Source organism: Pollicipes pollicipes, unplaced genomic scaffold (assembly GCF_011947565.3).
Source record: "Pollicipes pollicipes isolate AB1234 unplaced genomic scaffold, Ppol_2.1 Scaffold_2555;HRSCAF=2994_pilon_pilon_pilon, whole genome shotgun sequence".
Classification (NCBI taxonomy): domain Eukaryota; kingdom Metazoa; phylum Arthropoda; class Thecostraca; order Pollicipedomorpha; family Pollicipedidae; genus Pollicipes; species Pollicipes pollicipes.
Window position 1 is genome coordinate 11,513,603 of NW_023596136.1, and position 13,853 is coordinate 11,527,455.

A 13,853-nucleotide genomic window follows, 5' to 3' on the forward strand; every position below is an offset into this window, starting at 1 on the left:
GCTGTTAGTGAGTACTCGAGCACCAAAACCTGAAGTCGCAAAATAAAAAAAAACAACATTCGATTGCCTGCCAAAGACAAACACCTGCACAGATACCAACAAATCGGCACTATTTTTTCACCTAGTTGGGAGTCATCTTGGAAGTCCATTAGACTGCGAGGAGAATATTAGAATTATCTGATGAAGTCCTTTGACGCTAGATTTGAGTCGCCCAGCGAGTGCACCACGCCGCTATGCCGGAGCACTGTAGGTGTGCTGGGCTCCGATCAGGCTCCACATGGAGGCGGCAAGGCTCGAATATATTGCAACGCTGTGATAAAAAGGCTTTAAATGAGAGATATGGCTCAAAACGAGGAAAAAATGCCGCACTTTTTTACCAGTACCATTGTCCCAGAAAAGTTGTTTCTATTGGGCTTAGTCCTATAACATTGTGGGGCCTCCTTAAGCGTTATTATATTAATTTTTGTCAATTTATTGTCCGAATTTAAGGCTTCTATGAGCGTTATGGAGTTCTTAGGCTTCAGTGAATCGCCTAGTTATACAACGTCGTGGTGTTCTGGAATTTACGGTGATTGAAATGTCTTTCCTAATTTCATATTTGATCTCCACCATTACTTGAAATATGGACACTCCTGCCTCATTAGCTTCTCTGACTACTTTCAGTTTAGTCCCTCATTAGCTGCGTTAGATACGAGTGACGAAAAAGCGCATTGTCTCCCCCATTGCGCCACCATCCGAATGCTGCGACGGACGTGACCGACTGGTCGGACTGCGTTCGCTGCTGCAGGATCCCAGGGCTGCAGCGCGCCCTGCGCCCATAATCTGCCGCGTTTAGACGGGGCCTTGCGAATGCCGGACCGCTGATCCGTGTATGAAGGCGGCGACAGCGCGATGGCCGAACCCGATAGGCCCGCCCAGGCTGGCGGCGCCACTCCGGGCCGGGCTGCGGGCTCCGCTGAGGAGTCCAGTAGCCGCCCAGGCTGGCGGCAGGCTCCGCTGTGTCCTCAGCCCTCGGCCACGGGTCCTGCCCCGGGGACTGGATGACGTCCGGACCGGGCGGTCTCTTCCTCTGAAAGCGGCCAGGTACGGGCACAGTCCCGGCACCTGAACCAGCTTCCGCTTCAACCTGTGGCGCGTCACATAGGCTTTCAACGAAATGATGTCAAAAACCCTTGTGATCGTGATCAGATATCAGACATATAATGATGTTAAATAGAAGCCAACATCCACCTTATCACAGCGGTGTGCCTTTGTACGATAAATCAAAACGTAAATGGTGACTCAGAAAGTTTGCTACGGTACCCACGAGTTCCGAGCAAAAACGTATATGTCTGATTGACAGAATTAAACATTTTCCTTATAAAACCTCAGCTTTTGTACACTTCATGTTAAGCTATATACCCTACAGCTGATCTGGCAAGTTGATTTAAACAGATTGACGTAAATTTTGTTCGCAGATAGTCGGAAGCTTCCACAGGCTTTCAGGGTAAATGACATAGTTCAAGTCAACTAAACCACTAGTTATGTGTCAAAAAAATGACCGGTGGTGGTCGTGGATGATTGCGTGACCTATCATGACCTTCACCTAGAATAACATTTAATTGCGTATGACAGTGGTATTACTTCACTGCAAAACGTCTTAAACATTACTATGGCTGGTATTTGAGGGATACCCGTCCTGGCATTACTGCCAATTGCATTGACGCTGACCCTGTCATAATCCTGCCACGGTTTTTGCTTCGCGATCTAGAGGCCAGGAGCCTTTCAGTTTTACGTCTGGCTTAGTTGCGTGCATTACGTAACCTTTTGGACCGTTATGAACAGCTACAAAAGGAAATTTTAGCACACAGTATAACATGGCACCGGTACCTCAGCAGTCTTACTGGGTGTTTGTAAGGCCGCAGGGTTTGGTTCCCCGCTGTGCCCGTCCTCCCTGTCAGAGTGAGAAGCAGACGATGCCATACCTCAGCAGTTGAGTGCGTCTTAAAACTCCAACTATCAATAACCAGCCAATGAGCACAGCACAGCGCATGCATCATGCAGTGGCTATTCACATTTTGTCTGCAGAGGTTTGGAGACAGGTCGTGCTTCGATAGACTGCCATGGTACGGCGACCGCTGGAATTTCCGGGCCAGGTGAAGAGGGCTTAAGTTTGGTGGTACATGGTTCTTTGGGGTTTGCCCATACTGTGTGCACATATGCGAAATGTGGTCTACACCAGAGCATAGTGCAGGATGCAATATTTATTATCTATGAGCCACGGTCCGGATCCATTCACAGGATAGGCTATTCTCAGATCCTCGATTTGTTCCAGCCTAGAACGATTTTTGGCGGCGGAGAAGTGCACCGAGTTGTAGTCTCTCTGCAGTGGCATGCCCTTCGACCGTGCCGCTCGTGGGGAGCCGAGTCCAAGGTTTAACCCCCAAACCTGGCCTGCCGGGCCGGCGGACCCTGAATCTGCACGCCTCGTGTTGCAGAGGCCTGGTCTGTCGGGCCGGCAGACACTGACTCCACCTGCCCCTTGTTGCAGAGGCCTGGTCTGCCGGGCCGGCAGACACCGACTCCACCTGCCCCTTGTTGCAGAGGCCTGGTCTGCCGGGCCGGCAGACACTGACTCCACCTGCCCCTTGTTGCAGAGGCCTGGTCTGTCGGGCCGGTGGACACTGACTCCACCTGGCCCTTGTTGCAGAGGCCTGGTCTGCCGGGCCGGCGGACACCGACTTCACCCGCCCCTTGTTGCAGAGGCCTGGTCTGCCGGGCCGACAGACACTGGCTCCACCCGTCCCTTGTTGCTGGGGTCTGGTCTGCCGGGCCGGCGGACACTGGCTCCACCCGTCCCTTGTTGCTGGGGCCTGGTCTGCCGGGCCGGCGGACACCGACTCCGCACGCTCCGCGTTGCAGAGGCCTGGTCTGCCGGGCCGGCGGGCACTGACTCCTTGCGCCTCGTGTTGCAGAGGCCGGCAGCATGGCTCTGCTCGCTCGTCGGCGCCGCGGCCGCCGCTGACGTCACAGATGACGTCACGGGCGCGCCAAGCTGCGGCGGCGAGCGGAGCTACGACTGCGACGCGCCGGAGCCGCCGCCCGACTTCCCCGTGCTGGTGCCGCCGCCGCCCGTGCCCGAGTTCATGGAGGAGTACGTGCAGCGACTGCATCAGGCCAGCGGCGAGTGTCTGCTCTGCAACTGGGCCGCCGCCAACGACTCGGACCCGCTGGCAGGCCGCGGTGAGTGCCGGGGTGCGGGGCGCCGACCGGCAGACCTCGGTATGTGCTGGTTTGCTAGGGGACGTGCTGGCAGGCGACTGGGCTGGGCTCGTCACTGTGCGCAGCTGGGAACCAGGTTGTCTACAGGGTGCGTGCGGACGCAGGCATGCCTCGGCACATTCGGACTTACAGACAAGTTGCCCGAAAAGCCTGACATAATGGAGGCAAATGGAAACTGTTGCGTGTGTGGATGCGTTGCTGGAATCTTCCTCGTCAGAGTTAGCTTCGGGACATGGGACACGTGACGCGTAACTGTGAGACCGCGGTAAACTCGCTCAAATACCAGACCCTGAACACACCTGCTGATATCCATATGCCCGTAACTTATCGGGGCTGCACGAAAACTCTCATGACGATGAAGATAATTAAAAAAAAAAACGTAAGCCGGGGGCAATGCGCGTAAGTTGTTCGATAGCGCCTAATGTCACAACGCCGGTGGTCTAGCGAAATTGAAATATCAAGGCACCAGCTTTATGTCGAATTAGCGCATGATATGAAGACCACCCGGGTGGTTTGTGGGCCTCACGTGTGCATTGCACCGTGCCATCAGATTAACGTGCTTCTGTGGCAGCAGCTTACCGGGCCGTCACAGGGATCCGTGCTCTGCTGGCCCGACTGGTTAGGCACGGCCCCCCACCTTCTGCCGCGGCTGGTTAGGCACCTTCTGTGATCCCCTGCCTCAGATGGTTCGAGGCCCTCTGTGACCCGCTGCCGCAGCTGGTTAGGTACCTTCTGTGATCCCCTGCCGCAGCTGATCAGCCACCTTCTGTTACCCGCTGCCGCAGCTGGTCAGGCGCCCTCCGTTACCCGCTGCCGCAGCTGGTCAGGCGCCCTCTGTTACCCGCTGCCGCAGCTGGTCAGGCGCCCTCTGTTAACCGCTGCCGCAGCTGGTCAGGCGCCCTCTGTTACCCGCTGCCGCAGCTGGTCAGGCGCCCTCTGTTACCCGCTGCCGCAGCTGGTCAGGCGTCCTCTGTTACCCGCTGCCGCAGCTGGTTAGGCGCCCTCTGTGACCCGCTGCCGCAGCCGGTCAGGCGCCCTCTGCTGACGCGATGCGGGCCTGGCCGCCCACTGACGAACGGGTGGCCACCGGCCGGGCTCACCCTCTGATCTGCGGCGGTGGCTGGCTGGCTGGTGACTTTCTCTGATATGCTGCGGCGACCATTCAGGTACCCCATCTCACTTGATTGCTGTGTGTAACTCTCACATCAGGTGCCGAAATGCTGACATACTGCATTACGTAACGCACTGTTGTGAGAACTCTTAGATGGGTATATAGCGTGACATGGGTGCGATTACACTATGGTGCTGCTGGAACCAAAGGCCTGCATTTGAGTGCAGTGTGAGGCCAGTCGGCATTTGAATGAGATAGCTGGTTTTCACAGACTAACAAATAATTGTTCCGCAATTCACACTGCGGCTGTGTCGACAGCCCGCTGTCGTATTGTACACCTTGGTCAAGTGTGGCATTGTCCGGGAAATAATATGAAGATGCCTGACAAGAGCGGCACTTCTGTGCCGTCGCGCGATTCGAGTTCGTCACCACTTGCGGGTTTCGTAAGATCACGTGCGACCCACATCTTTGTGATGCAATGACAAGAACTGGTCATCCGCCGGCAAAAGCCGCTCATAATCCCGTGGACACCTGGTGACTCGAGCGCCACTCGGTGGGCGGTGCAGGTGGCGGGGAGACGGGGGGGGGGGGGGGGGGGGGGGGGGGGCAGAGCTAGGCCGATGCGCCCGGAGCGTAACGGCGTCAGGAGCGGTACAGGGCCGGCCGGAGAGCGGCGTCAGGAGCGGGGCAGGGCCGGCCGGAGAGCGGCGTCAGGAGCGAGGCAGGGCCGGCTGGAGATCGGTACCGGCAGCGGGCCAGGGCCGGCCGAAGAGCGGCGCCGGCATCGGGACAGGGCCGGCTAGAGAGTAGTGCCAACAGCGGAGTTCTAAGTACGTGGTAAGGGGTACGGGGTACGGGATTCGAGGTACGGGATTCGAAGTACGGGGTTCGAGGTAAACCATAGGCACGGGGTGGTTGAACTCCCCTTTCTGCTAGAGTGAGAGGCAGGCGAGTGCATCTTAATGCCCCAGTGACAACGACGGGTTCAGTTGTGCCCACAGAGAATGAAATTTTCGCTCAGTGGTCTGAATGGTAGTCTGTGGATGTACAACAGAAGCGCTGATGAGCCGTGACGTCTGGGTATGTCACATGGCGATTGGAGCTGAAGGCCGTGGGCAAGCTCAACTAACATTATGGTGCGGACAGGATTCCTTAACGCTGCTAGCATGTAAGGAAATAGATCCATAACATCACTCATACCTAAATTTAATTTTTGAAACCTCAACTCTCCTGTTATGAATAACGTTGGATTACTGTACGAACCGCCTTGGTACACGGGCTGCATTTCAGTACGTTACGCTTGCGCATGGGATTAAACTAATTGCCTTCAGTCAACAAATATGAGCGAAAGCTGCCGTGGCCATTTGCTTGTCTGCACACGACCACCTATTCGGGAATTTTGAATAACTCCCTCATAATCGGCTTATATCCGTGTACCCGGGACTGGGCGATTTGCAACGATTAACGAACATAGCTCATAGCTTTGCAATTGCGACACCATCAGCAGTCATTAATAACCGCCTGTCAACCGACAGGTTTACCGAATTCACCGTCGCCTCATCACGCACTGCGACTGGTTAGTGCGATCAGCAGCGTACCCAGCACGCTCTCGTCGACTGAAATTTATCGGTGTCATCAGGGGTGCTGCGCGACCGGGAGAGGAGGCTAATGCGGATGATCCGGGCGTTGTTTGTTATCCTTAAAATACATTTGCCAAAGGTCTCTGCAAACACTTATTCGTATAGAATTTACGAGCACAATGTCACGTGCAGTTGGAACGGACGATAATTGGCGCTGGATTCGTAAAGCCTGCAAGCAGAGCAGAGGTGGTACAACCTGCCAGCTTGGTGGCCAAGGTCGGTGACAAAGCTGTATATTTTCACAGAGGTGGTACAACCTGCCAGCTTGGTGGCCAAGGTCGGTGACAAAGCTGCATATTTTCACAGAGGTGGTACAACCTGCCAGCTTGGTGGCCAATGTCGGTGACAAAGCTGTATATTTTCACGAGAAGCTTGGTGCTACAAATGCTTTTCACAGAAAATTTTGGTGACGTCCACTACACAATGCGCTCCAAACAACATGTGATGAGAGCTCCATACATAGGTATTATGCCTTCATGGGAATACATTTCGTCACACGACACAAACCTTTCGGCAGAGACCCTTAACCAAACCATGCAGCACCATAGTATCTTTTCAGGCTTCATCCCAGCCCAGCGACAAAAGTATCCGATGATTTCTAGTTGGTCACTAAGCTCGGTGACAGATAGGCAACAAACCAGCGCATTTCCTACGCCTTAGCTGGCCGGCCAATTCGCTTTTTTACCAGCCGACTTTCAGTGTCCAGAACTAGACAGTATAAAATGCTGAAAAAGACTTAGTATGAGAATTCATCTGGCTGCAATGGCATGTTTCAATCGTTGCGGTGCGACTGATATGGGGTGGGCGGAGACCTTCAGTACACGGGGACTTTGCGAGTGGCATGCGCTTTGCAGTGTCACGAATACCTGTCAGAGGCTTAATTTTTGGGCCTCGTTAGTTCGCGTTCGATTCCGCGGTTCAGCATCCTGTCGTCAGCTGCAATAGACATTGAATGTTTAGGGTAAGTCGGCGAGATGATCCGATCGAGGTAGATATTGACCTGTGATCATTCACACCGCCTTTTCAAGACACCGAAAAGGCTGATGACTCGCTGCAGCGCTAACGACCGCCCAGCCATTCTCCCCTTGAAAAGTACCATGGGTTCGATGTTGAAGGCTGTTGGCACTCCTCATGAACAGGAATGACAAGGTGAGAGTGGTTCTGAAGTGCCCATTTATGCCATTTGTGCTGTTGTCCTGATTCAGAATGGTTACCAATCACATGTATCTTCAAATCAGGAGTGTATTTAGTTTTCCATTTAGTTCGAGGCTCCAGCCTCTCCTCTAGTCCATGAAGGAGTGTGATAATTAGAGAGATATCCACATTGTGGGGATGAATTGCGTAATTTCTCATTGCTCCCCCAACTTATATTCAAAGTTCAAAAACTACAAGCTACAAACATCCGGCTTGAAATACAATCGATTCATTAGTGTTTTGTAGGCATTTAAAACACAGTTATTCACAGTTCGACCCGTTGTTAATATGTATCTTCGTTGCAGGAGTCTAAACAACTGTTAATGATGTACGCAATGGAAAGGCAATGAGAAGTGAGGAATGAGGTGGTGTAGCAAATGTAAACAATGGAGAGCGAGAGAGGGGAGGGATACAGGTGCTCCCCCGTGGCCCTCTCCACTTTTGCCAAGTTTCCAGTTGTCATAAGAGTTCAGTGACAGATTGACATTTGGTTCTCCCCGAGTAAAATGCTGGTTATTGCTAATGCCGGTACCCTTACTGTAACATGAAAGCTTTGAAAGTAAGTCATTCTAAGGTGCTTATTCATCAGCATATTTTCTTTTTGCTTGTGGGCATGGCATCGGCATGGATGCAGATATGATATAATTCATTACTGTTTTTGTTAACACTGAGGTTAAAAATTTCCTGGTGGAACCCTAGCCATCGCTGCATATATTAGTACAGGCTGCTAAGGCGGACAACCTGACTTCTATGCAGCCTACGTCGATAATGCAAATCAATATAGCTTGTCTGGTGGTGACACAATGACGGATGTGTCAATTTTTACGCATAAAGAGGGCAGGCAGCAACCCATCGGCCACACAATCTCCCCACTCCTAAATGTGGTTGTCATCAGACTTAGTTTGCTTTGTTTTGATTGCAGGCTATTTCTATTCCTAACTTAATTGTTATCTTACTGAAAATATATTTGGGACCCAGCTCAACGTGGGAGTTGGGTAGGGCGCCAGAAATTAGCTTAAATTGACACGTAGGCATTATGCATAGCAAGTCTCACAGGTGAGCTCAAATTCGCATGCTAGTTAGCGTGCAAAGGACAATTTTGGCTTGTTGAGTGAATTTCTGCCAATGCATGGATGTTCGTAACGAAATGTGTCATTCTGCTGTACCTCCTGATTTTTGATAATCTGAAATGCGGATTCCTACAAGATCATCTGTAAAATAAACGAGATAGGATGGTAGCCAATCATTTTAACTCTTGCCCTCTCTAGCCAGTTTTCTTAACGCAGGCTGATAGGAAGGGGAGGACGCCTCGCCGTTTGCAAACTAAGAAAGGTTCAGCCACGTGGAAAAAACTGTCAAATATTTAACGAGATATCGCGATTGGCAAAAAATATCATCTTATAAACTGACCCAAAAGACCACAAGAAGAGTCAAATCTTCAAATTTTCAATTTTTTGGGAATTAGCTTCCTTTCGAAGCTAATTCCAAACTGTATAAGCTTTGCATGCTCATGTGTGCGAAATCAGGCACCTTAAGGACATATCACATAGAGAGGCATGCTCATTGTTCAATTATGAGTACAGTGATATGTAGTTTTGTCCGTTTCGAGCCTATCTTTATAATGTAGGGTTTCGTTAATGTAGAAGTGTCAGCTCTCTGCACGCGGTCCGCGGAATCGTCGATTGCCGCCCGCCACCCCAGACGGCCGTGCATCGCCTCTGTGTTATCTGTATGATCTCCGAAATCGTCACTTGCCGCCCGCCAACCCGCGGGCCGTGCATCGCTTTTCAGTGCTCGTAAGAACCGCCGCTACTCCGAAACCAGAAAGGCTAGGGACACGTTTGTGGTGTCAGCACAAGTGCAATGAATACCCCAGGGGATGTCAAAAATTTGAGCGCGACTACACAATATGCCCGATTGGCATCCTCAGAATACCCTATCTTCAGAAAACCTCAGAATGGAAAGAGGGCGTCGTATCACCCCCCCCCCCTCCCCTCTCTCCTCCCCCTTCTGTCAGGGTGAGTATGCTGCTCAAAAACAGCCAGCAGCTTGATGTGAAGCTATTAAAAAAATTCGTTCACTTTACTTGTTGGGGCACGGCGAAAGGTGGCCGCCAGACAACACATATCTTACCAGGCTTGGAGCACGCTTAACACGCGCCCGGATGGGGGGTCAAAATTACCCCCCCCCCAAAGGCTTTTCCAGAATGGTTTCCGAACGGTGCAGGGCAGCCGCGCCAAATGTTGCAAAACTGTAGCTAGCTAACTGAAAGCGGATTATTTGGTATTAAGAATTGAGATGCACCGTGTAAAGTTGCTGACCTAAGGCAGGTCAAAGTCAGGCCAAGGATTTTGCGAGGTCAACTACTAAGGAATCTTTCAGTCTGATCCAACAACGGGGTGTTAAACGAGACCATACATCTCTGAGGTACTTTATTAGGCAATACAACAACTGATTGAGCAAATTCAATTGATCTAAGGTCAGTTCTGAAGGTCAGGCCAACAAGGTTAAAGCCAATCCGTTTTAGCACTTTAGGGCTTGCTGTATGGGGATAGTTTCTGGCACTCATTTTGAACTTATCAATAACAGGAACCGCATTATACATCTTTCATGCACTTGTCAAGGTTCAGGATAGGTCACCGACCCAAAATGGCCCAGGTGAACATTTTTTTAGGAACATGCTACCTAGCGTAATCTTTGTCGCTTATTGAAATGCAGAATTCAAAGCAGTCTTGTATGATTTTGGTCGCCATGACCTTCGAAGGGTCGAACAAGGTTAATGGCTAAATAATCATGTGACCTTTTTGCTTAGAATAGGTATCTAAGTTCCGGGGCACTTTGGAGACCAACCTGGAAATTGACCTTGTTTGGCCTTATTTGACCCGAAGGTATTAGCCCAGGAATCTCAAACTTTGGCCTAAGTGAGTTCAGATACAGGCCAACCTTTCCTATAAATTTAGTGTCTCTAGCTCTCTTAGCTCCTGAGATCTCAAGGAGTTCAATTTGACCTCCAACAGAGCGAAAAGTATTCAGCCGGCCACCCGGGTCCGTGCTAAGGTATGACGGAGATTTTGATGACAGGTGAAGTGGGTCTCGAAACGCACACATAATTTTCATAAGGGGACATGGCTGCAGGGAGGCCCACATTAGGTACGTCATCCCCCGGTGCTGCTGCACCGTTTGAAATTCTGCCATGTATTTAGCTGCCCTGGCCATCGAGGTTCTTAGTTTTTCGCGGTCGAGAAAAGAAATTCTAGCGGTAGATCGAGCTGAAACGTAAGGCCCAGGCAAGTCCCGACGTTGGAAGAAGGTACTTTTATGACTGGGCTATCCCATTATCCAGGGCTGGCGTGTCTGCTTTCCTAACAGCAGCACATTTCCCTGCATTAGATGAATTGCATTGTGTATATGGGCGTTTTGGCTGCGTGCATGATATTGAAAGTCATAGTAATGAAAGAGGGTTTCGGTGATAGGCTGGTTCTTGATGGCGCTTCTGGGTGTGGACTTAAGTACCATTTTATGCCATATGGTATCGCATTACGCTGCTGGTGACAAGTTTGTCTGAGGAAATTCAGTCGGCGACAAAAAGTGCACCTTTACCGCTGAAGCAGAGTGTTACGTTTGTGCTTGGTAAAGCTGACCACCATTGGCAATCAGAAAGAACTACTCGTCCAGCCCATCCAGTCATCCAGGCACAACCGGTCTTCAGCAATATTAGCCCAGGAGATCCTGGCTGAAGAGCCGCGGGGACACCAGCGGACGGATCAATCCGAAATGCCACCGGGCACGATCGTCATCAAGCGCATATCCATGGTTGTTGTTATAGGTCGCGCATAATAGCGTCTAGGCCTTGAGGAGCGTGCCTATTATAGCGCAAAACGCCATTTGTAATATGATGCAAAACAACAATGATCTTGAAATATATGAGGATCTCCTTTTCGGGGGATCGCATCTTCCCAGTAGCGAAGCGCATACGTTTTGTGCAGCAATCGGCATTTCCGATCCTTGTGGATAACAATGTAATACAACTGCAGAAAGAGTTCACGACAGACGACCGCTCTCCGTGGACACGCCCACCGGGCTGATTGGTTACCCCTAGGCACGACCTGTGAAGAAAGCGTGAGCCCGTGGGTGATGGATATACGCATCCGTCTGGTGATGCGCTACGTGTGGACTCGATCAACCAACTGATATGATAATCCTTGCTCCGTGGACGCGGGTGCCCACAGATAAAAAAAATTATAGATAATGCAAGTTGGATTCGGAAAGTAAATTTGTTTAGCTGTTTTGAAAGGGCCACTAGAGGTAGCGTGTGCTTCTTTTGTCTTTACTCAGATTCAAGTTATTTTCTTTGTACACAAGATTCCAGCGCTGCATCTCCCCTGATTTTATAGATGCAACGCTCTTTCAGAGGTCTGCTTTGCACACTATCGCGAATTTTGTTTTAGTTTTGACCCTTTTTGCAGATGGCAACTGCCACCAAAGAAAAGCAATGTGCAAACTCTTGAGGAGTTCATCCAAATTTTTGTCGACGATGCCTGTTTTACTCAAAGGTGCGTAAGTGGGTGCCAACGCTCGGGGAGTGTTGGTAGACCCAAGCCCACGCATAACTGCATTCTGGGTAGCGATGCCGTGACGTCATCTTGGGGCTAAGTCATATAGTACCAATGCTACGGCGGCGTGAGCACGCTGTTCTGTGCGGGCTGGTTTAAGCATGAATGTTTCTATAAACCGAATTTGTTTTGACCTAGCACGTTGAATGGAGCATTTCAGCTGGGAAATGACGTTGGTTTGCACCAGAGCTACAAAATTATTGCTGAAATGCGCTTCCAGCCAGCCCCCCTTTCCCCACTAAGAGCTGAGCTAAGCCATTCACCAGTGATTTATCCCGAAGAACTGTAGCCGGAAGTGCTTAGAAACAGTCTGTGTAAAAGAGTACAACATACAACAGGAACAAAATGTGGTGGGGATGAGATACTGCAGGTCAGACGGGCTCGCTGCACCCTGGGACGCACATTGAGAAGTTGGAATGCTCATCCTGTAACCTTAGGTGGAGCGTTGTCAGGGTGGATGCAGGGTTAGCCTGCCCTGAGGGGGGAAGTGAGTGGTGAACCTCAGGAGACTTAAATACAACGTGGGGACATATTAGGACGATCGGGGCTTTGTTATCTGCGCACCATTCTTATGAAACCCATCCGGCATTACAGATCTGCAAGTTAACCAGCACCTAGGAAGATCATAGCAGATCAGCATCGGAATTCTTGGCACCTGCCCTCCTCACATTACCTTATTTTCACATTTCACTGCATATAGGTACTGCAGTACGAAGATATATTGGCAATCTTGCCCATTTATGAATTTAATGTCAACATTGCATACGATATTTATTCATCTACATATAAATACTGTTTTTACAAAAACGCGTTACATATTAATATTCAGGCGCGTTTGTCGCGACGCATATGGCGCGGGTGCTGAAACTAGAAAACGTTGTTTAGTAGGATCTATCTTGGGAATCAGACCCTAGTATTGATTTGCCTTTAGAGGGTTCGAAATGCACAATTACAATATTTATTTACAAAACACTGAAATAAAGATATAGAATAGGATTGCCATCCAGTTCATTGGCGAAATCTCTGTTTTTAATCATGCAAATAGTGTATATCAACCTTTCCGTAGCATCAACCAAAAGCCGTGCTGCGGGCTACAGGACTTTAGTTCCATCCCGACGTCACGTCTGCTTGGCCTTTTACTGTAGCAGCCTTGGGTGGACCGTGCGGGACGTGTTCCACTTCGGGAGGCCCGCAGCGTGGACTGACCTCGCACACGTGACCCACGCGAAGGCTATGATAATGGAAGATCGTCGGATGATGATCAAGCAGATAGGTCAGACTCTCGGTACGACCAGGTAGGTCAGAATCTCGGTATGACCAACGAAGCATTCGACATGACAGCCTGAAGATGTCCAAAGCTGCCTCAAGATGGGTACCAAAATAGTTATCGCATGAGCAGAAGCAAAGCAGACAGATGTTGGCACTGGAGGGCCTGCAACGCAATCAAGAGAAGGGAGGCTGCATTTTGGAGTCACTGTTCACCTGAGATGAAAGCTGGTTTCCGCTGTTGAGGCTAAGGACCAAGAGGTAATCGACGCAGTGGAAATACGCGGACTCTACACCTCCAACAAATTAGCATGCAGGTATCCTCCAAAAGGTGATGTACGCCACGTTTTGGGACCGCGAGAACAAATAATTAGCATACTCAATTCCCATATGTACCACTGTCACAGACCGATTGTACGAAACTATTTAGAGTAAACGTTACCCTGCCTGCCATCGCCAAGCCCCGTTCAGGGAAGACACGCGGCCGGTCCTTTCCTCACCATGCCAACGCCCCACACACCCTGTCGTGCCGCTGATGTGGCTGAGACTCTGGCTGACGACGGCATCGAGCTGCTGAAGCACCCTCCGTACTTGCCGTTTTTCGCCCCAGATGGCTGTTGGTTATTCCCTCAAGTGGAGGTTCACCTTTCGGGAGCTGGCCTTCCCATCGCGATCCGCACTGGGGTCGGCGGTGTTGGTTATTCCCTCAAGTGGACGATCACCTTCCGGGGGCTAGCCCTCCCATCGCGATCCGCACTGGGGTCGGTG

General features: G+C 50.7%; 1 protein-coding gene across 1 annotated transcript in view; it reads left to right on the forward strand.

The window, feature by feature from the left end:
• Window positions 1-3,081: 3,081 nt before the first annotated feature.
• The window catches only part of LOC119108850 (uncharacterized), a 41,553-nt gene continuing 30,781 nt past the window's right edge, over window positions 3,082-13,853 (forward strand). The window contains exon 1 of the mRNA XM_037232397.1: window positions 3,082-3,222. Coding sequence (XP_037088292.1) covers window positions 3,126-3,222 — 97 coding nt within the window. The 5' untranslated portion in view covers window positions 3,082-3,125. The remainder of the gene's footprint in view (window positions 3,223-13,853) is intronic.